The sequence below is a fragment of the Humulus lupulus genome, chromosome 5 (assembly GCF_963169125.1).
Source record: "Humulus lupulus chromosome 5, drHumLupu1.1, whole genome shotgun sequence".
Lineage (NCBI taxonomy): Eukaryota > Viridiplantae > Streptophyta > Magnoliopsida > Rosales > Cannabaceae > Humulus > Humulus lupulus.
Genome location: NC_084797.1, coordinates 15,572,097 through 15,599,615, shown reverse-complemented (window position 1 = coordinate 15,599,615; position 27,519 = coordinate 15,572,097). Strand labels below are relative to the sequence as shown.

The 27,519-nt window shown below is 35.4% G+C and overlaps 1 protein-coding gene and 1 non-coding gene across 2 annotated transcripts; both read left to right on the top strand.

Annotated features, from left to right (window-relative positions):
* Positions 1–492: 492 nt before the first annotated feature.
* LOC133834522 (rust resistance kinase Lr10-like) lies at positions 493–27,519 on the top strand. Its single transcript, XM_062264164.1, has 4 exons — positions 493–628; positions 718–747; positions 852–872; positions 26,332–27,519. Exons 1-4 carry the CDS (start codon positions 523–525, stop codon positions 27,447–27,449), a joined length of 1,275 nt encoding a protein of 424 aa, XP_062120148.1. The 5' UTR covers positions 493–522; the 3' UTR covers positions 27,450–27,519.
* On the top strand, positions 14,206–14,312 carry LOC133781252 (small nucleolar RNA R71). Its single transcript, XR_009870038.1, has one exon. It is a non-coding gene; the product is annotated as a small nucleolar RNA R71 (small nucleolar RNA).

The following is a 27,519-nucleotide window of genomic DNA, read 5'->3' as shown; positions in this document are numbered from 1 at the left end:
GATGGCTTTGAGATTTCATGGTTGCAATCAGCCTTCAAAAATGGAAAATATCACTGCTACTTCAATTCTTCCAAGGAGATGCGATGTTTAGGTAAGTAGTTCTTCTTGGCTTTTTATTGAATCAACTGCTCCAATTTTCTTCTGAGAGCTAATCTTAAAGTTATCTTGCATGATTACAGATCCGATGGCCGCTCCTGTTATATTTTTATGTAACAACTCTTTCTTCTACACTTGTTATAAAATTGTTTTTTTAATAATTTAAAGGTAGTGTTTTAGAACTTAATGTTTCATCACATCTGTTTTTCTGATATTCATTGTCCTCTTGCAGGGATTGTCAATTTCATACACCTTTTAGTGGATGCGCTTTGTACGTATTAAGAGCTTTTACTTTTGATAATAATCTTTATTGGAAAATTTATTTTAATTAATAGGGGCTATCTTATTAAATAATAATTGAAAAAGAATTAACTTTCATTTAGAAACCATTTCAAACATATATATTTATTAAGATTTAAAACTAATATGATTTACAACGAGCTTGCTTATGGCTTTGATCTTTCATGGTTGAAAACAGATAGTTTGTATCACGGAAAAGTAGGTTTGCTATGCTTCCGTAATCCCGGGATATGTACGTTTTACCAAGCTTGATATTTAATTTGAACATTTTGAGTGGACTCCAAGTCCAATAGTCTGAGAGGTTCTTTTGGATAATTACAGGTGGGACAACAACGGCTGTCTATATATCAGGTAACTGTTCTTTCTTATACATCTGCTGACTGCTTCTTATATAATTAGTTTTATCATCCTAACTCTATCTTTTTCAATTACATGTGCTCATTGTCTTCTCTCAGAGTCAATAATCGACGGTGTAGGTACGTAATTACGATTTTTTTTAAAAAGAAAAATCTAAATTGGAAATTTTTTTTTTTTTTTTTTTTTGATCAAGAAGAATAGAAACTTCATTGAACAAGAACAAACAATTACAATCAAAACAACTACAAAACCGAACCAACAGAAGCTGGTCACATCAGACAACTAATTACAAAGGAGATATTGAATGTACATTTGATCTCTAGTTGAACTATATCTGTTAGAAGCTAAGTAAATTCTATGTTTAGTAATGACTTTTATATCCTGAACCATCTTCCAAACCGAAGAGGAACAGCCTTCAAAATGGCATCTATTTCTATTTGTCCATATACTATAAACTGTAGCTGCAAACACCATAGAAACAATTTTAGCCGTGGCACCACTCCTAGCTTTAGAAAGCCAAACCAGCCAGCCTTTATAACCCAACGACCAAGCAGCAAAACCCAACCAACTGAACAGATGCTGAGTCAGCCTAGCAGACAAGTGACAGTCAAAAAACAAGTGGCCGTGAGTCTCAAGGAAGTTGTCACAAACTAGGCAATTCAGGGAAACCAGAGGGATATGTATCCTATTGAGATTATCCCGAGTCAATAACTGAGAGTGGATTACTTGCCATAACATGAACCTATGTTTGGGGAGAAGACACCTGCTCCACACTACCCGAAAGAACTCATCCTTTTGTTGAACTAGGAGACTATTATATAACTTCGAAGCCCTGAATTTTCCCTTCAAACCAGCAATTGAAATGGCAGCAAAACTGAAATGATTCTTTAGGTGGCAAAGCTTCCTCCAATACCAACTACAGTCCTCCTTTAAGTCATAATTCTTTAGGTGGAAATTTTATTTTAATAATAGGATATCTTAACTAAATTTTAAAAAAAAATTAACAAGTGAAAAATATGATTCATTAATTTATAAAACATTTAAAATATATATTTGGATAGTTATTGTGTATTTTTGTAAAATATCATTTTGGTACTCTTTGTTTACAATAATTTTATTTGGTATTTATTTGGTAATTTAAATATTATAAAATATCATTATGACAATAATATATAATACATAATCTTAATTTTTTTTAAATATCATCTATATTTTAAAAAGTTATATATTATATATATTTTTTTTAAAATTATAAACAATGTTTTGGTATAATTTTTATTTTCATATATTTATGTTATTTTTTATATATATATAATATTATTTATTTATTTAAAATGTATATAACAATGATACAAATTTAATATAAGTAATTAATAAATTCTATAAACAAAAGTAGTTTTTTTTAAAAATATATTTTTGTTGTTTTTTTTTTTACTTTTTTTTACCATTCATGATTTATTTTAAAAAAATACTACCTTAAATTTAAAAAAAATACAATTTTCAAAGTTTTATTTGCAAAATTGTATAAAAAAAATCAACTAAAAAACAATAATTACACAACAATTAGACATCAACTTCTTGCATATTAACACATTAAAAAACAACAATTGGACAACAACTAGAAGTTAACACATTGCATACTAACACGTTTTATTTTAAATTCAAAATATATCTGAAAACAACTAAACAATAATTAGACATTAACACAACAAAAGAACAACTATATATAAACTTAAACAACATGAAAACAACTATAAGTAAACTTTAACAACTAAAAAAACAGTACAAAAATAACTAAAAAACAACACAAAAGACAAAAAATAGGCAAAACCGTAAAAATGTAAAAAATTCCTTAAAATCATAAAATTGAAAAAAACTTTGTTAGTCCGTAAAAATATAATTATTTTAGCAAAATTAAGTATATTATGTAAATTTCCCTCAATAAATATGTATGGTATGTTGCTTATATCTAATATATAAATATACATAAATGTATAAATAAAATTCGCCTTCAAAAACAACAATAAAATGTATAAATATACTTGGGAGTTGCCTTCGGATAAAAACAACAATAAATTAGTATGTATATGTATAAATCTAAAATTTCTTTTTTATACCAAAACAACGCCCGCGATAAATAAATAAATAAATATATATATATATATATAATGACAATTATAATAAAGACATGGCTAAGTATAAAAATAAGTGTTTATATTCAAGTAAAAAAGAATGAAAAAAAATAGTAATTTAGTTATCAAAAAGGTACCTTTATGTTTATGTGAAAAGTAATGGCAATTTAGTAAATAAACCATGTCAGATTTTTATTTTATTTTTTATTGAAATTTACATGTACGTGTCCAATTATAAAGACATGGCTAAGTATAGAAGTTGTAATTGGGTTTGTAGATAACACTCCTTTTGTTATTATTATATTTGGGGATTTTCATAAATATGGCTTTTTAACTGTTAATATGCAAAAATATGGTAATTAAATTTTTCTTAGTTTGTATGAACAAATTTAATTAAAACAAATCAGATTATGGAAAAAAAAATATGGCATAATAATAACTTTTTACAAAAATATAGCATAATAATAATTTTTTTACAAAAATATGGGAAAAAAATCTCATAGAAGTGAATACAAGTTTTAAAAAGCCATAAAATAATACTTGTAAAGAAAAAGTCATATTTTTTAAAACTTTATTAAAAAAACCCATATAAAATATAATTTTCACAACAACAAGAACACAACAATTTACAATAAGATGGGTAAATTTTCCACAATTTCAATGAGAAATTTCCTCAAACCATAAGTTATATTGAGCTAAGTTGTAGGCCCACCAAGTTAGAGCTTCTGAAAGAGTGGAAGAGAATACATAAAAAAATTACAAACATCTTTAATATTATCAACAATATTCTCCTAGTCAAGGAAGCATTGTCTTGAGTGATTCAAAAAATGCTCCACTAGGACAGATCAGGCATACTTGAGCTACGGGGTGATATATAGTGAAAAAAAAAAAATAAGGGAGTCCAAATGTGAAATATTTTAAGAAAAAAAAATAAATTTAAAACATGGGGACGGCCAAGCCTCAACTCCCTATACACTTGCCTCCATCCATGTTAACCACCTTAGAGCAATCTGTTGTCACCAAAAATAATGAGTTCAAATTAAGGGAATTGGCAAAATCTAATCTCTGTTTCACCACTAAAGCCTCAGTTGCTCGAGCCAATACCCCATTCTTCGAGAATGAAACTTTAGAAGCTAGAAAAATTCCTTCAAGATTTCTGACCATAGTCCCTAAACCAAAACTGCACAAACAACCTAAGTAATTAAAAGTGCACAAAGCATGATAACGACTTTTTCTTTCACCAAAAATCTGCAAACCACGAATAAAGAGACTTCTCAGCTTTACGATTAGGTAGACACTTTGCCACGTACTCAGTTATGTCCCTCTTTATCACAGGCCACCAATATATAGCTTTTAGATCCTGATACATCTTCATGGTGCTTGGATGTAGAGAATAAGGGATAGTATGAGATTCATCCATAATCTCCCGTATGATCTCAGTGTCCATCGGATCCCAAATCCGATCCTTATACATCAATAAACTCATGTCTGACAATGTATAATCCTTAGCTATTCCAACTAGAACATCCCCTCCAATCCTTCCCATCTGTGGGCCTGTTGCGAATTTTTACCACTGCGCAAGTATACGCAATCGAATAAACAAGTAATAGTAGTGGAAATAGATTATCGTTCCGTCAGGGAATTGATCTAATAATTACCAATAGCAAACTTTTATTTCTATTTGACTAATGAAATTTTAATGACAATTAACAATGATCAATAAACTAAGAAAGCACAATTTAATTAACGAAATTTAATATGAGCGAAAGATTAGAGTATTCTAATTTCATCAACCTTCAATTCTATTCAATCAATAATACAACTAATATATTTCTGTGATCTATGGTTATAGCAAGTTTACTAATGACAATTCTATTCTCTCTCAAGATATAAAATATTCAGTTTACCTGCGAATTTTCTACATGTCTGTGATAAATTCTACACATAAACCGCATTAAGAACAAAAACCTAATTGCTACACAAACCAATTTGATACTTTCATTCTAAATTGAAATCTATGTCTATTGTCTAAAGCTATTCCAATTCTCACTTTTCAGATATTGAATTAAAACCAATAATCATGCAACAGATGGCCAATCAATTACAAGCATTAAACATAAGAACAATAGATAACCATAAATTCAAAGATTCATAGAAATTGCATTAAAGACGAATAGAATATCCAGTGACTACATTAAAATACTCTAAATAAGAATTTAGTTCATAATATTAAACTTCATCATCCAATCTAAAATTCAAAAGCATAAAAATAAACACAAACGAAATAAACGCGGATTCTTCTCTGTTTCTTTTCCTTTGCCGTCAGAATGCTTCCTTTCTCTGTACCTCCCTATCTTCTTTTTATTCTTCTTACCAAAATCCCAAAAACCTACGAATTTCCATAATACTTTCCAAAATTACCCTCGTGCCGATATATCGCATAGATGAGGCGATATATCGCCTGGTGAATTTTCTCGATAAAAACGCGAGTTTCTGATGTCGTTTCTGCAAAGCCAAAATTTGGAATTCCTTCTTATGCCGATATATCGCCCAAGAAAGGCGATATATCGCCTATACCATATTTCCAAAGATTAGCCAATTTTCGGCTACTAAAACAAACAGTTAACCAAATTCTCGAACAAATCAGAATTATAACGACAAACTGCACAAGTTCACCAAACATGTTAAATAGAAACTTTCTCTTGAGAAAAACAACCAAATCAATCTGAAAATGTTATAAATAAACGTACATTTTGTACGCTTATCACACCCCCAAACTTGACTGATTGCTTGTCCTCAAGCAAACAAAAGAAAGAACAAAGAAACAATCCAAAACTAAAAACAAACTAAAAAAAACTATTGGATGACTTAACTTCACAGAAAAATTTAAACAAAGACTAGGGGCATAATTTTTCTCAAAAATTCCAATTCCTCTTCAATCGCTCAACCAATGCTTCAGATCATGTGACTAGAATTTCAACATATCAATAATTTCTCCAAATATTGTCATTCATGCACATACATATTTCATTTAACAAATGCCGTACAAAACATAATTTTACAAGTATCAACATCCATTCATACCACAAACCCATCAAAATTCACCATAAGCTTGCTCAATTAACTTGTCTCCACTAATATAAAATCTGTATCAAGTAGATCAAAAGGACTTTTATAGGCTCATAACATTAGGCTTAGGTAAAGGTAGATAAATAGTCATTTAGGCTCGGAATTACCATAAGCATATAAACCTCAAAACTAGCCAACTTTCTCTTCACCACACCAAAAATCACCCTTTTATACAATTAGAGAGATAGAGATTACAACACTTTCATCATTTTCTTATTTTCTTTTTGTATCATTTTTTCTATGCTTATCACTTTTCTTTTTTTTTCAAGTCACACTCCCCCAAACTTAATATTTTCTATATATAATCAAGGAGTGTGACAAAGTGATTTGTTTATTTTTTTCATAATCTCAAAAACTTCTCTCTCTCTCTTTTTTTTTTTTTTTTTTTACAACCATACTACATTCAAATCATATCAATACCTCACTATTTTCCATTCTACTTTCCCACAATTTATATGCTTATGATAACAAAGGAAGAGGTAAAATAATGAGGTTAGGAAAATTTAGGCTCAATAGTATAATCAAGAACAAAAGAAAAAAAAAAAAAAAAAAACCAAAGCTTTAGGCTCAAAAAGGGTAACTAAGGATAAATTTTTTTATGGGTTAGCTAGAAAGGCTCAAACGTTTACAAAGAAAATTGCCTAAATCATCTCTACTTAATACTTCATTTAGCATTTCGTCTCAACAAATCAACTGAGCAAGTTCTAGCTTATTTCAACATCCACCATACATACCAATTCCCACAATACTTATAAACTTATATAATGTAGAGCATAAAGTAAATAAAACACAAATAATACACAAATGACAATACTCAGATCAATTACCAACAGGTTAAGCACACAGTCTACATATCAAAAGCATCAGTCTAACAACATCAAGGAATTAGCATATATCATCATTGAAGCCCACCTGTCTCAGTCAATAACAGTTTCGTACAGTCATCCAAATAAAAAAAAAATTCAAAAGAAAAGTAAATAGTCCCCCAAACTTAAAATAAACAGTGCCCTCACTGTTTCATAAAATTCAAAGGACCTGAACTAAAAGAAAAAAAAAATAAAAAAAAATAAAATAACTAGAAAAAAAAAAAAACCTGACAACCGAACAGTTACTCTTCATCATCTGAATCTGGAGGCGGCTGATATGGCTGGCGCAATTCGGAAGGGCATTGGGGAAAATCATTGAAGCCCGTATAGCGCGCAAAGGCCCCACAAAAATCGGCCATGTAATTCGTCATGTGGAATTGACGATCTCGAATGTCCGCCTGACCATGCAACAACAGCTGTTGTTGCCTCTTCAACTCCTCAATATCTTGTTGCATGGTACTATACTGCCTCGAACTAGAGCCTTCAGTAGCTCTAGAAGTTGATGGTTTCCGCCCCTTTCTCTTCGGCCTTGTGGTCTCAGGCTGCTCATCTGTCGGTGGCAAGGACAATAGACTCGGATCACCAGGCTCGTATCCCAAACCAGTGGGTCGAGGAACACCCCCATAATTCTCATCCTGATGTAACACCGATTGATGACTAATGATTGGAGACTGTTCACATACTTCATTAATGTTCATTGGGACGCCTTGATCCTTACAGAGACTGGTAATTAATGAAGCATGCCCATGACCACCAGATGTGGCCCCTCGCGCTATGTAATTGATACTCTCAGCAATAAGCCGCCCAACATTAATCGACTTGCCCGAACAGATACAATAGAGCAAGTAAAGACGTTCAATGGTCACCTCCATCTGTTGAGTGGAAGGCATGAGAGTACTGATGACAAATCTGTTCCACAACCGCCCATATGGACTCAAACATGTAGCCCTAATTGATCTTGGAGTAATCATGTCACTCCCCATCTTGTAAGTGGAACCAGGCTTCGTCATTTCTCTTAGAAGCAAATCGTAGTCCTTTTCTGCCGCCCCTGCACGATAATCATCATCCCAAGGATCATTTAGGCCGTAGAACCTATTGATTTCTTGCGGAGAGTAGCAGACCTTCTTACCCCGAACCAACACTGTGTGGTCATCCCGCTCGACATAAGCATTGGCATAAAACTCCCTTACCAAACTAATATTAGCCAAAAGCTTTGGCTCACATAATTGCTTCCAATTCCGATTGATAATCATTTGTGGGAGTATTCCATCCAACTCACTGGGCCTAAAGTGAGACTCTACTATCACTGTTTTATTCTTTACTATCCATTCCTCAAATTTATTTTGCGCAGTGGGATTGACAAAAGTATGGGCAATATTGACATTGGCTCTTTGGACGGTAGACATGGTTTTTGCTTTCTTGGGAGCCATAGAGGAATTGAAGCACAAAAATACAGGGAATAGTCTCTGAATACACTGAGAACCCAAAATCAACTCAAAAACACACTAGAATATCCAAAATAGTCCAAAACCGTTCACTGAGGAATTTTGTCGAACACCTAGTGTGCGATCAAGAAAGATTGGCCAACAATACTCAAACAAACCACAATCTTCCCCAACTGTATAAAATATACTCCCTCAATGATAAAAATAGTAAACAGAAGCCAATCTTGCAATAGATATCAAGAATTCGTCCAATGCCCACAAGAAAAGCTAAGTTCTCAAATTTCTCAATAAAACATCAAATACACCAAACTTAACAATGTACCTTGAATACGGGAAGATGATGACAGAATCGGTGGGAATCACTGCTTTAATCGGCCCCTTATGCTTGATGAGGATGCTTGAGAAAGAGGGTTTGTAGAGAGGAAAATTTGGAAGAGAGGAATAATGGGAGTGTTTCGGTTCTGGAAAAGGCTCGAATTGGGGTTTATGCTGATATAAACTGAACTAAATGGGTCATGTGCTCCCCACGTGACTCTTTTTTTTTTTTCAAAAAAAATTCATCCAGGCGATATATCACCTTTAAGTGGCGATATATCGCCACAAGCTATATGCCCACACCCTCTCTGACTTGCGTGCCGATACCTCGCCTACCAAATCCCCGATATATCGCCTCCTTATCCCAGTTTATCCGATATATCGCAATAATTAGGCGATATATCGCCACTTGCAAAATACAAAAACGGCGTCTCTGACTTGTATGGCGATATTTCGCCACTTTCACCACCGATATGTCGCCTCCCATTTTGCTCTAGCCGATATATCGCAGACATGAGGCGATATATCTCCTGGGACCGAAAAAATTCCAACTTTTAAACCCAAAATCCCCTCCAATCGGTTGTTCAGGCGATATATCTCCTGGTGTAGGCGATATATCGCCCAAACACTGTTCAAATTCATCAATTTTTTTTCCTTTTTTTTTTTTTTTTTTTTTTTTTCACGTTTCTACTAAACTAAAAGAAATTAAAAAAAAATAATAATAATGTCAAATGAAAACGAAAATAAAAATAAATTACAAAATAATGAGGTGCCTCTCAAAAGCGCTGTCGTTAACGTCATTTAGCCGGACGCTGCTTTCCTTTCCTTCAAGAATCCACCAGAGTAATATTGACCTTCGTCTCAATTTCTCCTCCATAGTAATGCTTCACCCGCTGTCCATTAACTTTAAACGGCGAAGAATCACCTTGTTGAATCTCCAAAGCCCCATATGGAAAAACTTTTGTAACATTGAATGGCCCCGACCATCGAGACTTTAATTTTCCCGGAAATAATTTGAGACGGGAATTGAATAGCAGCACCTTATCGCCCACTTGAAAAGTCCGATTGACAATATTATTGTCATGCCATTTCTTTGTCTTCTCTTTGTAGATTCTTGCATTCTCGTAGGAATCATGACGCAATTCATCTAACTCATTCAGTTGAGCTAGCCTTAATGCTTTCGAAGCGGCCGGATTGAAATTCAACTTCTTTAACGCCCACTGTGCCCTATGCTCCAATTCAAATGGCAAGTGACAAGCTTTACCATATACAAGACGGTAGGGAGAAGTACCAATTGGCGTTTTAAAAGCTGTCCGATAAGCCCATAACGCATCATCCAGCTTATTCGACCAATCCTTTCTATTAACTTGCACCGTCTTCTCTAAAATCAGCTTAATCTCCCTATTTGACACTTCCGCTTGCCCATTTGACTGCGGATGATATCCCAATGCCATCTTGTGCTTAATTCCATATTTCTCCATTAAGGAATCAAAAATCTTATTGGCGAAATGAGTCCCTTCATCACTTATAATCGCTCGAGGTGTGCCAAAACGAGAGAAAATATTCTTTTTCAAGAACTTGACTACCACCTGAGCATCATTAGTTGAAGTAGCAACTGCTTCAACCCACTTACTTACATAATCCACCGCTAGTAAAATATACAAATTACCGAACGACGGTGGATAGGGTCCCATAAAGTCAATACCCCAAACATCGAATAATTCAACCTCCAATATATTAGTGAGAGGCATTTCATGACGTCTTGAGATATTACCTACCCTTTGACAACGATCACACCGTTTCACATAGTCGTAGCTGTCTTTATACAGAGTAGGCCAATAGAATCCACATTCAAGGACCTTTGCAGCAGTCCTTGCTCCCCCAAAATGTCCACCAGTCGGCGATGCATGGCAATGAAACAAGATGTCCTTCATTTCTCTTTCCGGCACACATCTTCTGATAATCAAATCCGGACCTTGTTTAAATAAGAAAGGATCATCCCAGTAGTAGTTTTTCACGTCATGATAAAACTTTTTCAGTCTTTGCCCAACAAATTCCGGTGGCACTACGTTGGCCGCCAAATAATTCACATAATCCGCAAACCATGGCACCAAATCATCCTCCACTGCAAATAATTGTTCATCTGGGAAACTCTCATTAATCTCTCCTGCAGCAAGTTCCGACTTATCCCCCAACTCGAGTCTTGATAAGTGATCCGCCACCAAATTCTCTGTACCCTTCTTATCCCGAACCTCCATATCAAACTCTTGTAAAAGAAGCACCCAACGAATAAGTCTGGGTTTAGCATCTTTCTTAGCAATAAGATGCCTGATTGCGGAATGATCAGTATACACAATAACTTTGTTCCCCATCAAATACGGCCTGAATTTGTCGAATGCATAGACAATGGCAAGAAGCTCCTTCTCAGTGGTGGCATAATTCAACTGAGCGCCATTTAGTGTTCTGCTGGCATAATAAATAGTCCGAAATACTTTGTCAACACGCTGCCCCAGAACCGCACCCACTGCAAAATCACTTGCGTCGCACATTAACTCAAATGGCTGGTCCCAATCCGGTGAAATTACTATAGGTGCCGACACCAACTTCTGCTTTAGTATCCTGAAAGCTTCAAGACACTTCTCATCAAACTCAAATGGCACCCCATTCATCAACAATGCCGAGAGTGGCTTAGAAATCCTGGAGAAGTCCTTTATAAATCTTCTGTAAAACCCCGCATGACCAAGGAAACTTCTCACTCCCTTAACTGAAACTGGAGGCGGCAAATTCTCAATAGTAGCAATCTTAGCCCTATCGACCTCAATACCATTCTTAGACACCTTATGCCCAAGTACTATGCCTTCATTTACCATGAAATGGCATTTTTCCCAATTCAAGACTAGATTCGCCTCTTCACATCTTCTCAGCACAGCCTCCAAATTCATCAAACAATTATCAAAAGAAGACCCCATCACAGAGAAATCATCCATAAAGATCTCAATACTCCGTTCCACCATATCAGAGAAGATAGCCATCATACATCGTTGAAAAGTGGCAGGGGCATTGCACAGACCAAACGGCATACGACGGAATGCAAAAGTACCATATGGGCAGGTGAAGGTCGTCTTTTCTTGATCCTCAGGAGCAATGGCTATTTGATGGTACCCTGAATAGCCATCCAGAAAGCAGTAATACTGATGTCCAGCCAATCTATCTAACATCTGATCAAGGAAAGGCAGTGGAAAGTGATCTTTTCTGGTTGCTTTATTCAATTTACGATAATCTATACAAATCCTCCAACCAGTTACGGTACGTGTCGGGATAAGTTCGTTATTGTCGTTTTTCACCACTGTAATCCCTCCTTTCTTAGGGACTACCTGAACTGGACTCACCCAACTACTGTCTGAAATAGGATAGATCACCCCAGCATCTAACCACTTTAAGATCTCCTTCCTTACCACCTCTTTCATTGCTGGATTCAATCGACGTTGTGCTTCAATAGAGGGCTTACTGTCATCTTCCATCAAGATCTTGTGCATAACTGTGGATGGACTTATCCCCTGAATATCTGCCAACGTCCATCCAATTGCCAACTTATGGGTTCTCAACACCCTTAATAATTTTTCCATCTCCTCATTAGAAAGAGAAGAAGACACAATAACTGGTAAAGTCTCCTTCTCACCCAGGAAAGCATATCGAAGATGTGCTGGCAATGATTTCAATTCCAACTCTGGAGGTCTCTGAACTGATGGTAATGGTCTCTCAGGTCCTTGGCCCAAATCTTCATATTTTCGATTATAAATTGGCCCTTTAGAATTCAACCACTGTACACACTCTTGGACCTCACTGTCTGACTCAGCATCTATATCCCCAATTGTCAAGCTCTTCTGAAGTGAATCCTCTGTAAGATTAATTTCAGCCACCGCTTTCTCTACCAGGTCAACTCTGAAACAGTTGTCATTGACATTTGCAAACTTTAAGGCTTTAAACACGTTGAATACCACTTCTTCGCCCTGAACTCGCAGTGTCAATTCACCTTTCTGAACATCAATCAAAGCCTGCCCCGTAGCTAAAAATGGCCTGCCCAGAATGATTGGTACATCCATATCCTCCTCCATATCCAGAACTATGAAATCTGCCGGAAAAATGAACTTATCCACCTTCACAAGAACATCCTCTATGATTCCTCTAGGGTGTTTCACTGATCGATCTGCTAACTGTAGAGTGACGGTTGTCGGTCTTGCCTCCCCCAAACCAAGTCTTCTGAATACAGACAAAGGCATCAGATTTATACTCGCCCCCAAATCACACAAAGCATGCTTACATTCAAATTTCCCAATTGTACACGGTATAGTAAAGCTCCCCGGATCTCTCAACTTTTGGGGCAACTTCCTCTGCAATATCGCACTGCACTCTTCAGTGAGCGCCACCGTCTCATACTCCTCCATCTTTCTTTTCTTTGACAGAATCTCTTTCATAAATTTGACATAACTAGGCATCTGCTCTAATGCCTCAGCAAAGGGAATATTGATGTGCAGCTTTTTGAATACCTCTAAAAACTTAGAAAACTGTTTATCAAGTGTAGTTTTTCTAAGCCTCTGAGGATATGGAACTTGAACTGGCTGACTATCAACAACGGGAGGACACTTGTTTGAACCCTGGGGGTCTTCAGTAACCCCATTCGCTTTATTATCTGATTTCTCACCCAACTCTTCATTCCGAACCACTGACTTTTGTACACTGGGCTGCTCCACTTGCTTACCATTCCTCAACGAAATTGCTTGACAGTTCTCTTTAGGATTTACCACGGTATTACTAGGCAAATTCCCTTGCGGTCTGTTATTAAGCAAGTTGGCTAACTGACCCACTTGTGTCTCAAGGTTTCGAATAGAGGATCTGGTCTCAGTCATGAATTGAGTCTGAGTATTAGTGAGGGTCAACAAGGCTGCTTGCAGTTCATTAGGCTTTTCTGGTGGATCTTGCGGTCTAGGCTGGTGTGACGATGAGGCTTGATTCATAGGCTGTTGCGGCATGTGCTGCTGGTATGGCCCTTGAAACTGTGACTGTTGGCCCTGATTGTTTCTCCATGAGAAATTTGGGTGATTTCTCCACCCAGGATTATAAGTATTGGAGAACGGATTCTGATAAGGCCTCTGAAAATTACCAACTGCCTGTACCTGAGCCTGATTAACTGGCATATTACCACACATGTTGGCCGCTGTACACTGTTCATATAAATGAGGCCCTCCACATATTTCACACCCTGATTGCATCTGTATAGCCTGGGCTTGAGCTGAGATCTTGTTTTGTTGCAACTGCTTTGTCAATGAAGCAACCTGAGCCGTTAAAGCAGTTATAGCATCTAATTCATGTACCCCGGCTACTTTTCTCTGTGAAGTGTCTCGTTCGGCAGGCCACTGATAGTTGTTCATAGCCATCTCCTCTAACAATTCATATGCCTCATCAGCCCCTTTACTCATGAAAGCACCACCTGCTGCTGCATCTATTATAGTGCGAGTAGTACCGCAAAGCCCATTGTAAAAATTGTGGACTAACATCCACTTCTCTATACCGTGATGAGGGCATTTTCTGAGCAGGTCTTTGAATCTTTCCCATGCATCGTACAATGACTCTCCCTCATTCTGATAGAAGTTATTGATTTCTCCCCTCAACTTCGCAGCTTTTGCAGGAGGAAAGAACTTTGAGAGAAACTTCTGAGCTAGTTCCTCCCATGTATTGATTGAGTTGGCCTGTAGAGAAATAAGCCAACTTTTTGCCCTGTCCCTTAGTGAAAAAGGGAACAATCTCAGCCTTATTGCATCATCGCTCACCCCATTAAACTTAAACGTTGCACATAGCTCAAGGAAATTCACTATGTGCAAGTTAGGATCCTCATTGGGGAGACCACCAAACTGAACAGAAGTCTGGACCATTTGTATCATCGCCGGCTTAATCTCAAAGTTATTGGCAGTAATAGTCGGCGGCCTAATGCACGAGTGCACTCCTGTGACAGCAGGGAGCACATAATCTCTTAATGCTCGCACATTTTGGTCCTGAGCGATATGATTCTGACCATCATTGTTGTTAACCCCGTCTCTTTGGTTGGCAGCCATTGATACTTCCAACCTCTTTTTCCTTCTGTTTTGTCTGCAGGATCTTTCGATTTCAGGATTAGCAGGCACAAGATTTGCAGATCCTTCACGTCGCATACAAAAGATTCACCTATTAAAACAGAATGCGACAACTTGGATTAGTTCAAATAATAAAAACAGCCAAATTAGAATAAAAATTAACTATTTTGATATTAATAGAATATCAATTCCCCGGCAACGGCGCCAAAAACTTGTTGCGAATTTTTACCACTGCGCAAGTATACGCAATCGAATAAACAAGTAATAGTAGTGGAAATAGATTATCGTTCCGTCAGGGAATTGATCTAATAATTACCAATAGCAAACTTTTATTTCTATTTGACTAATGAAATTTTAATGACAATTAACAATGATCAATAAACTAAGAAAGCACAATTTAATTAACGAAATTTAATATGAGCGAAAGATTAGAGTATTCTAATTTCATCAACCTTCAATTCTATTCAATCAATAATACAACTAATATATTTCTGTGATCTATGGTTATAGCAAGTTTACTAATGACAATTCTATTCTCTCTCAAGATATAAAATATTCAGTTTACCTGCGAATTTTCTACATGTCTGTGATAAATTCTACACATAAACCGCATTAAGAACAAAAACCTAATTGCTACACAAACCAATTTGATACTTTCATTCTAAATTGAAATCTATGTCTATTGTCTAAAGCTATTCCAATTCTCACTTTTCAGATATTGAATTAAAACCAATAATCATGCAACAGATGGCCAATCAATTACAAGCATTAAACATAAGAACAATAGATAACCATAAATTCAAAGATTCATAGAAATTGCATTAAAGACGAATAGAATATCCAGTGACTACATTAAAATACTCTAAATAAGAATTTAGTTCATAATATTAAACTTCATCATCCAATCTAAAATTCAAAAGCATAAAAATAAACACAAACGAAATAAACGCGGATTCTTCTCTGTTTCTTTTCCTTTGCCGTCAGAATGCTTCCTTTCTCTGTACCTCCCTATCTTCTTTTTATTCTTCTTACCAAAATCCCAAAAACCTACGAATTTCCATAATACTTTCCAAAATTACCCTCGTGCCGATATATCGCATAGATGAGGCGATATATCGCCTGGTGAATTTTCTCGATAAAAACGCGAGTTTCTGATGTCGTTTCTGCAAAGCCAAAATTTGGAATTCCTTCTTATGCCGATATATCGCCCAAGAAAGGCGATATATCGCCTATACCATATTTCCAAAGATTAGCCAATTTTCGGCTACTAAAACAAACAGTTAACCAAATTCTCGAACAAATCAGAATTATAACGACAAACTGCACAAGTTCACCAAACATGTTAAATAGAAACTTTCTCTTGAGAAAAACAACCAAATCAATCTGAAAATGTTATAAATAAACGTACATTTTGTACGCTTATCAGGGCCACTCAATTGTTTTTCTTTGATCCTCTCTAAAAGAGTAAACTTAGGCATAATGTTGGCCAACTGTCCCACCAGTAACTCTACTCTAGCTCTGGTCATATCCTTCAACTGATATGATGTATAGGCAATCATCTTTTCTGTCTATATAAGGACACAACCAAATTCTTCTCGAGGCGTCACAATAAACCACAATCTTGTTCTGATCTATAGAAAGACTCAGAACTGGAGTTGTACTCAATCATCGCTTCTGCTCTTGGGAGTTGTTCTCACACTTATCTGTCCATGCAAACTTTTGATTTTGCATGTCATCTCTATGAACGAGGTAACCATCCTTGAGAATCCTCCCACAAAACTCATGTAATACCTTGCCAATCCAAGGAAACTCTTGACCTCTGAGGCGTTCCTTAGCCTTGGTCAATCTTTGACTGAGAGTATACCAAAATATCATCGATAAAGACTATCATAAACCAATTTGGATACTCTTTGAACATCATGTTCATCAAATTCACAAGTGCTGCCGGAGCATTAGTCAATCAAAATGACATAATTAAAAACTCATAATGCTCAAATCTGATACAAAAAGTAGTCTTCTGCATAATCCTTCTCCTTGATCCTCAGTTGGTGATAGCCAGATCAAAGATCCCTCTTGGAGAATACCGTCTTATCTTGTAACTTCCTTCAGCTCCACTGGAGCCTTTCAATACGGTGCCCTAGACGCTAGTTCCATCCCTGGCACAAAGTTAATAACAATTCTATCTTTCGGTGTAGAGGTAACCCTGATAGATCATCTGGAAACACATCCAGAAAACTCACAATCTAATCTAGTCTTTCTTGATTCCACTGGCACAACCTAAGTGTTATCCACCACACTAGCTAAGAATCCTATGCATCCTCCTTGCAATAGGTCTCTAGCTCTCAGTACAAATATCATAAATATACGGGGTCCATGAACAGTGCCAACAAATACAAAGGGTTTCTCACCCTTACCATCTTTCCTTGCAATCTATCATTGCCCCATACTTGGCTAACCAATCTATATCCAAGATCATATCAAAGTCAGTCATAACAAACTCTATCAAGTCAACTGATGAATCTTTTCCCACAATAATCTAATTCATCCCTTCAAAGTTACCAATAGGGTTCCATATTCTCATCCCAACATAATCACGTAATCCACACACCAAGTCTGTGCCTCTACTAGATGCAACAAAACATAGAATAGCATGGCACCAAAACCAATAAGCATAATATAAGAATCATAACTAGGATGCTGACCTGCCACTACTGAGGGACCAGCCTCAGTCTCAGTCTCTGACTCTGATTGCGTTAGAGCGAACACTCGAGCTGGAGTCGAGTTATCCGCCCCCTTTGGTTCATCCTTCCTTGTCCTTTGGCAATCCCTCTTGAGGTGCCCAACCGTCCCACATAAGAAACATGCCTTTGCTCGACATTCCCCCATATGGCGCCTCTTGCATCGAGCACATTCTGAGTAGAGTTTCCAATACTCATCCTTTCCCTGATGGCCTATCTGAACATTTAAGAACCCCTTTTCTATTCCAGAGATATCGAATATGTTGATAGTATTTCTTTTCTGATCATTGGGGCCTCTGCCCCTACTTGATCCAATAAACGGAGGTATCATTGCCTGAGCTCCGCGCTCTCCGGCACTCTCCCTCCATATCTCATTCCCTGTGCTCTCAACAAGAAGAGCCCTCCCTACCACCTGAGCATAGGTAGAGATCTCATGTACTGAGGCGATTCTAATACCCCGAGCTATTCCAAAATTCAATCCCTGGATAAATTACTCCTTCCAAGCCACTTCTATGAGTACCATATCAAAAGCAAACTTGGCCAACCCATCGAATTTGTTACACATATTGTGTTACTGTGTTTATTTCCCTGAACTAGGTTTAGAAATTCATTTGCCTTTGCAGCCTTAACTGCATCACAATAATATCTTTCTTTAAACAACTGCCTAAATTCCTCCCAATTCATCGCAATTGTATTTCGTGTCTAGGATACCACTTCCCACCAAGTTCGGGCATCTTCCTATAACACATATATAGCACAGATCACCCTATCGTGACCTACCACCCCCATATTGTCGATGATGGAACTAATCATGCCCATCCACTGTTCAGCTCTGAATGGATCTAGGCCTCCCTAAAAAACTAGAGGGTAATATTCTTGAAATCTCTCATATAGTAATTCCCACATGTTCTCAACCTTAGGCTGAGCGAAAACTGGTGCCACTCTTGGCATAACAAAGAAAGAGGTGTTCCCTAACAGAACCTGCTATTTTAAACACCTTATCTCTTCCTCTTTCTTTTGCAATCTTGTGTTGCATATCTGTAAACACCTACTGCCGATTTTGAGGGGCAGGTGGAGGGCTTAGGCCTTGACTGTAATTCCCAGCCTCAACATAAACTCTATTGGGTCTTATTAACTACCTTGGGTACATAACCTTCGAATTAGTCTGCATTCAATAACTTGATCCATTAAGCATGATGAGCACATCCAAAAGTCTTTCCCCACGAGAAAACCAAACAGCACCACATTGTACAATTGTAGTTCTAAAATACATGCCCATAAATTTCATGCATCAATCAATAACCCTTGATCTTTCAATAAGACATCATGCTCTTAACTCTAGCATGTAGATAAAGCATTCATATATCAACCGAGCAGGCAAGCACATAATCATATCAACATTCAAGGGCCACACCCTATCAGAATATCTCATGCTTCCTAATAAGGCATGCATGTAAGACATTTATATCCTATTTAAGCATTTAAACACATAACCACATACATAGTTACCAAACCCCGAGTGGAGCTTGTCTTTAGTGACAAGTGTACATGCCCAACTTTTCTTCAGGAACCCTTAACCTTGGCACGCTCTGATACCAAGTTGTAACGCCCTACTACTCAGGGACCGTTACACTGTGTATTTTAAATAGTGCTAAACTCGCTAAACGAGTCATGTGTCCATAATCGTGTGACTAAACATGAGTAATGGTTTAGGTTAAAATTTTTGGTCAAAAGGTACAACCATTGACTTCCATACATGGGATCCCAAATTACATTCGAAAAGGTTAATTACAATTAAAAAGTTACAGCCAACCGAACTAAGTGGAAAAATAGGGTTTCACCATAGTTCCTCTTTAAAACCTTGGTCGTGGTGGTCAAGTAGCCGCATATGTACACATCGTCACCTAAGCTCTCCAACTCAAGGATGGTCCAACTTTCTTTTCCCTTTACCTACACCACAAAGTACCTGTGAGCCAAGGTTAACAAAGAAAACTTAAACATGCTCATAAGTAGTTAATAACATGTTACCAAATCATGCAGTAATAACCCTACTCATGCATGCATACCATCCATATAAATGACAACAACGTCATATGGACCAATATCCCAAGATAAATTTTCAATGAATCATCCTGGGCCCAATACCCAAAATAGATGATTAATAAATCATATTGGGGTTCCACGCCCTAGGATATGGGACTAATAAGTCACCGAGAGGACTTTTGCCCTATCCTTTGTATAACCAGTCTTAGAGCTGGCCTAGCGTATCTGGCGCTATAATTTTCCATGACCAATAGGCTGGTAAAGCGTATATCACGCTCCTAATTAGGCATAACCATATCGACCAACACTCAACGCACTATTTTCGTCCTTGACTCATAAGTCAACGCTTTTTAACCAGCACTCATCATGCTAAGGTCGTCCTGGACTCATAAGTTAATGATTTTTTACTAGCACTCAATGTGCTAATGTCGTCCTTGACTCATAAGTCAATGCTTTTCGACTGGCGCTCAACGCTATTGCCGTCCTTGACTTATAAGTCAATGCTTTCGACCGACACTCAGCATGCTAATGTCGTTCTTGACTCATAAGTCATGTCTAGGGACCAGCCTTTGGATATGGGACTAATAGGTCACCCTAGGACCCATTGCCCTATCCTTTGTATAACCAGCCTTAGAGTTAGCCCAACGTACCCGGCGCTGAGTTTTCCACGACCAATAGGTCGAACAAGCATATGATGCGCTCCTGGTTAGCCTAACCAAAACGACCAGCGCTCAACGCGCTATTTCCGTCCTTGACTCATATGTCAATGCTTTTCGACCAGCGCTCAATGCACTATTGCCATCCTTGACTCATAAGTCAAGTCTTTCTCAATCAGATAATGCAAACAGGCATATATCATATATCAGATATCCAGATACAAAGCATTCAACATGCTCAATCAACAATCAGAAACATAATATTAATCATGCACATTCTCAGGCGTTCATGCCCTATTCATATTCCTATTCAACAATTCGGGCCAAGCCATAATCACATGTGTCACATACCGGGTGCAGTTTTCTTACCTTTGGTCCAAGTACATGTTACGAATGAACGACCCTCGAGCACGATCCTGATTCCGAGCCCCTAGCAATAACCTAGTCACAGCCAAGTATAGAGTCCTATCAAAACGAGTAAATAAAGGCTTCTGGACTAAGTCCTAGCCTCCGGAACATCGAATCATACTAAATCGGGTAGTAGGATCAATCCCGAGCCCTTAGGTTTGAGTTCCCGCACTCAAAACCTCCCCAAGGCCCAAAATCCCATAAGCGTCGTGCCCCCTAAAAATTTGAGCTACGCCCTGCTCAAGTCAGAGGCCTGATCCTCTTCCCCGCCTGCACCATCGCTGCGGTGCGCCCTAGCAGGCACCGCAGCCCAAAAGCCCCACAGCCACCTGCTTCTCCTTCGTTCAAGAGAGTCGCGACACCCCAAGAACAGGGCCGCGAATTGACCTGGAAACTCAGTTTTTCCTCCTTTTTTCTCAATCCAAATCCCTCCGTAAACCTATCCAAACATAGCCAAATCCCATAAACAAAGTTCTCAAACAACTCAGCAGCCTAAAACCATCAAAACCCAAGTTACAATCCAATAAAAAAACTCATCAAAACTTAAGAACTCAAAACTCAGAATTTAAAGCTTGGATTACCTTTGATTGAGACGTTTTCCAGTTAAATCCTCTCGCTATCAAGCTTCCAATCTTCCCTAGAATAGTTATGACTTTAACCTTGCTTGAATTCAAGCCCTAAAACCCAAGTTTCCTTAAAAAATGCAACGAGCGGTAAAAAGGAAAATGGGAGAGAGAGGAAAAGTGTTTGAACGTACTTTTCTATTTTTGTCACGTTACTTCGAACTTAAGTAACCTTAAGCAAATCCCAAGGTTCGAGGTATCCAAAAACGTTCCCAAGGGAAAAATAGTCAAAATCCCTAGAATTCCTCGTGATCACACTAACTCCAAGTATATCCTTAAATATTCATTCCCATTACCCAATATCCCGGTAATGTACTAAATACCCAAAATACCCATTGACCCATCCCGAGTTAAGTATTGATCTCGTTGTGACTTTCTCATTAGCTTGCTTCCTAGGATTGCCTCGTGCCGAGTAACCTAACTGGCCAAATTACGAAAATCGCCATTTTAATCAGGAACTTTAGCCATCACTCCAGCAAACTCCTTAATATTAGACTCCATGAAAACAAGAATGTCGTCAGAAAGAAAAGATACTTTTAGCCTTTTTATTACCTAATTTAACACCATTGATTTGTCATTTCATTTCCACCTTCAGGAACGAGACAAAAAAGGCCTTTGTAGCATAGGAGATTAAGAATCTCTTTGGCTAAAACCCTTTCTTTTTTTTTTTTTGCATAGTATTCCTATTGGGGCTCACCGTGAATAACAACAGGATAAGAGACCTAGGTGACACTTTGTAATTTTTCATAATCCACTTATTGTTAAATCCAAGATCTCTCATCATTCCAACCTAAAATTATGTATTTTAAGTATTTAGAATTAAACAACTTAATTAAATGCAAAATAGTAATTAAGTTGCTTAAACTGATTCCTATGTTGTTAGCACAATTGTTATGAATGTCAAGACAGAAACAGAAAAGCAAATAAAAATCAACACAAGAAATTTTTACATGGTTCAGAAATCCTTTCAGATAACCTACATCCATGAGACCACGACTAGAGAATAAACCAATTAGTAAAGAAACAATGTGTAAAAAAGCATTGACTTAAAAATGTAAGACTCCATCTTAAATTATTGTCGCAATCTTGTTGTACTCTTCTTTACGAATTTGATTTTGATGAAATGCTGATTCTCTTGAAATTCTTTCAAAGAATAGCGTGTGCTCTCTTCCTCCCGAAGTGAGTCCTGATGAAATCTTCTCCTAAAGATCCTTAGGAACACATTCACAAGAGATACCACTTGTTACACAAAGAACAAGATACATACATAGACAAGTGCACTCGACACACAGCAAAGATTAAGGTGAACAACTTAATATTTACAAAAAAACACTCCTAAAAAATAACAACAAGTGTTTTCAAAATTAAAAATGGAAGATGTGATTTTTTGAAAGGCCTTGGCAAGGTATTTATAGTTGAGAAAAACGTCCAAGGGCCAGCTCTTCTGAAATCATGCAATTAACACAAGAATATTTGCAAATTTCTTTAATTATAAAAATTTGCCAGCGAGGCTGATTTTGTTCCTACAGAATAAGAAACTACTGAGTCAGCGTGATCATCAGTCTTGACTAGATGAAACAAATTTGGTCATTCTCTTGACCATGTTCATTTTCGAATCATGCTTATCCTGAAATACTCAATCCCTGAAAACACTCAATCAGAATAAGTCAAATAGATTATTCTACCAATAAAGTCTATTTTGTGATATAAAATGGTAAGAATAATATATTCACACTAATAAAGACTTTCACATTAAGGACAACTATTTTAATTGACAATCTCAATCATAATTTTCAAGAATCAATTCACAAATCACACAAGATATTCCTCTCGATTTTCTTCAAGAGTTGTAAATTATCTACTATAAATTATTAGCATCATTATTTAAGGCACCTAAGTAGGCATTGTCACTAATGGCCTATGTTTTGCCAATAATATTGAAAAAACAAGTCAGGTTGCCCATCAAAGCCAAGGGCCTTAGTAGGGCTTTTCTAAAATATAATACTTTCAATCTCACCCTCCATGAAATCCTCAAGAAGTTTGTTATTCTTTTCATCAACAATTTTAGTTGGAATGCAACTTTTAAACCCTTTCACGATAATATAATTTTGTTTGAACTTGAACAAAGCCTTAAACTATTTGCAAACAATTTAAACCCCCACCTTTCTAGCCTCATTGGAGATTATCATCAAATAAGCCTTTTATTCCACTTTTCTCCTATCTAGCCAAGGATTTTTGGTGAAAGAGTTAGGCATTATTGTATCCACTAGCCAACCAAATGGCTCAACTCCTGTCTCTCTAATATTTCTTCTCCTTATCAAGTAAACAGTTCAACACACTTCTCATATTTTTGTAGGATAACACAATCCTCCTTTTTTTGTAATTGAGAAAGCTACAAAAAATTAATGTTCTTTAAACCCCCCATTCTTTCTTTTAAATCACGTTTGTTTTCCTTGTTCCAACACTTCTTGATTCTAGCCTTTATATTACTAAAATGACTTTGGTTTGTCTTAACTTTCCATCACTTGCCCACAATCAGATGGCACTCTTCCTGAATCCATGCTTGCTCTACATGTAACCTCAATTTTTACTTCATATCTATATAGTCTTCAAATCTTCTTCTTATTATAGGTGATCTTATTGAAATCCCTCCATAGATATGCATAGCCCATCGGACATAAAATAGAGTATATGGAGTAAAACCCAGAAGTGCTTCCTCTGATTTGAGTCAAGATTTCCATAGAAACTTGACATTCTCTACCTCTTATAGTAGTCCAAGCTTATGAATGCATTAATGTGGAAGTCAGAATAGAAAAGAATACTAACCTCTACATTATTGGTCCAAATCAAGATCAAACCTCTATGTCTATCTCCTCAAGACATTGCAAAACAACGTTCAAATTTTAGTTTAATTTAAGTTCTCTCTGCCAACTCCTTCCATAATCAAGTTTAACTCTAAAAGATCACCATAGGATGTACTAAATTTGGCATAGCTTTTAGCGCACTATTGGAAAAGTACGTAATTGATTATAAAAATACTAAAGTATAGTGTTGCATAAAAAATTTGACAATCTACTAATATTTTAAGGAAGACTCTTCATCGAGAATATGTCAAGCAAATTAATATTGTATAGCCAATAAATTAATCAATTTTTATGGAGAGCTATAATAGTAGTACTTTTTTAAGAGCATGGCATAAGAGTTCATTCACCTCATTTATTTTAATTAATATTGTCCATATTATTTTTGTTAACATATTTTAAACATTAACTATTATGTCCTAAAATAAATGTAATTTATTGTACTAAATTTTTATATATAGTTTAGTGTAACTAAATTTAAATCATTAATTTAGACATGATTTTTATTCAAAGTAATATGGTGAGTAAAGAGTTAATTAGAGGTAACATTTCTTATAATATAAGAAATTTTTAAATCATTCTTTAAAACTACTCTCAAATGCCAAACCATTTCTTTACAATTTTAAACTATAACATAAATATTACCTAAAATATATATATTTCTTCTACATTTTTTTAGATAAATTATATTTCTTTTTTCTATTATCTTAATTATTTTGTGTAGCTTTTTAAAGATTATATAATCTAATTCTTATTAAATAATATAAATATGTATTTATAGGATTATTAACCATTTTTAATATGTAATAATTATAATATATACTCAGGAATTTATAAATCACTTAAAAAAATTAACTAACTCTAAATATTAAATAATTTTTTACAATTTCAAACTTAAATCCACTTTATTAGACTTTTGTTTAAAAAATTTATGTGCTTTTTTTTAGCATAACATAAATATAAAAACATTATTTTTAATATTTTTCTCTTTTTTTTTTAATCTAGAAGTAAACATATATTTGAAGATTTAATTCAATAAATCTTAATAACTTTAAAAAAAATATTCTTGTTATAATATGTGTACTTAAGTTAAATATCTTTTTTTTATTGTAGCATTTAAGCCAAATAATCCAAAAAAAAATTATATAATAAAGGTAATTATATTAGACTATCTCCAATGCAATATATAAATTTTGTGTCAAATTTAGCCGAAAAAAATGAGTTAATGTCATATTTGGCTCAATATTTGCAATTGTGCTCTAATGCAAAAGATGCAAATTAAAACAAAAAAGTCAATAATTCATTTAATATTTATTAAGAACATACAAAAATTAATTTTTTTATTATCCAAATTATGTACTCCAAAAAATTTGCCATTAAAAAATATAATAATAAAATATATGGTTGGTCATTAATTTTCAATTACTCAATTATAATAATTAGTTGCAATATGGTAAATAAAAAAGTAGCATTATTTAGAGCACTATTGAAGTTATGTTTTTTGTAAGATGTACTGAATATAACTTTGCACCGACTTTTTGACACTCCATTATATCTATATAGTTACCCCATATTTTGGGTGTTGTCTTAAAAATTATTGTGTGATAACATACTTGAAATTAATTTGTTACTATGAGAATCATGATTTGGAGTATGTACATGTTAAGCTCACACCGTGATAGCAAACGGCTACCATCAAATTTATAATAACATAAAATAATAATTTTCAAGATGCAGGAAAACTAAAAGAGTGATACTAAAAATAATTTTTTACTAAAATATATAAGAAAAAATTCTATCCTAAAGTGGCAACAATTATTGTATCATAAACGCAAATGCATATACCTATAACAAGGTCTCTTATGTAATTTGTAAAAACAAAATTAATAAAACATCATAAAATCTACATTTCAAATATTTTATAGTAAAACATATTTTTCTAAAAAAAACATTTATATTTTCGAACCTTACATCCTTTACTTTTCTTTTCATAAGTTATTGTAATAAAAAAATAACTAAGTTATTGTAGACAATTTGTAATTATTTTTTAATAAAAGCATGATAAAATATTTATTTTTTCTAAGCATATGCATCCTCTACTTTTATTTGCATAAAGTTATTGTAATTAAAATAATATACAAATTTAAAGTACTTAATATATGATATACTCTAACTCGAAATCAACTATGCATAACCATGTACTAAAATTAAAGTTTTATTTTGGTAAAATGCAGTGTTACACACAGGATTCAAATTTATAGTTGGGACACCACTTGTAGTTGCCTTTGTAATCTATAAATGGCGACGACGTCATTTATCAACATATGATTCTATCGAAGAGTTCCTTCACAATCAAAATAATTTTACTCCTATAAGATACTCATTCAGTGAGATAAAAAAGATGACCCAAAACTTCAAAAACAAATTAGGAGAAGGAGGTTATGGCTCTGTATTCAAAGGAAAGCTACGTAGTGGTCGTACTGTAGCAGTTAAGGTATTGAGTAAATCAAAGGGAAATGGACAGGATTTCATTAATGAAATAGCTACAATTGGAAGAATTCACCATGTTAATGTGGTTCATTTGATTGGCTTTTGTGTCCACTCTTCAAAGAACGCTCTTGTATATGATTTCATGTCTAATGGATCATTGGAAAAATATATTTTTTCTCAAGGAATTACCATTTTAAGTTGCAAGCAAATTTTTGAAATTTCGCTTGGTGTGGCACGTGGGATTGAATACATGCACCAAGGATGTTACATGCAAATTTTGCACTTTGATATTAAACCTCACAACATTCTTTTGGATGAAAATTTTATTCCAAAAGTTTCTGATTTTGGATTAGCAAGATTATGCCCATTGGATAATAATAACGTCTCCTTAACTGCAGCAAGAGGAACTTTAGGATACATAGCGCCAGAGCTATTTTACAAAAACATTGGAGGAGTTTCTAATAAAGCTGATGTGTATAGTTTTGGAATGTTGTTGATGGAAATGGCAAGTAAAAGAAAAAATTTAAATGCAGTCGAAAATACTAGCCAGATTTACTTTCCTTCATGGGTGCATGACCAATTAAGTCAAGAAAAAAGTATAGAAATGAAAACATCTGATACAAACGAGGCCGATTCAAGAATTGCAAAGAAGATGATTATAGTAGCATTATGGTGCATACAACTGAAGCCTAGTGATCGTCCTACAATGAACAAAGTTATTGAAATGCTTGAAGGAGAATTTGAATGTCTACAAATGCCTCCAAAGCCTTCCTTGTATCAACTAGAGAAGCCTACTGAGCATGTTCAAGAGACATCATATTCACAACAATCAACAATACCATCATTAACGCTACAAAGATAGGTATGGCCCTAAATCCAAATGATTGACATTTGTAATTTTTGTATTTTGTTAAAATACTTAACATTATTGG

Coding starts and splice junctions, on each gene's coding strand:
- LOC133834522 (XM_062264164.1), top strand. CDS start 523: ATGATTTACAACGAGCTTGCTTATGGCTTTGATCTTTCATGGTTGAAA. Junction 748..851: donor AACGGCTGTCTATATATCAG/GTAACTGTTCTT, acceptor GTCTTCTCTCAG/AGTCAATAATCGACGGTGTA. Junction 873..26,331: donor GTCAATAATCGACGGTGTAG/GTACGTAATTAC, acceptor GGTAAAATGCAG/TGTTACACACAGGATTCAAA.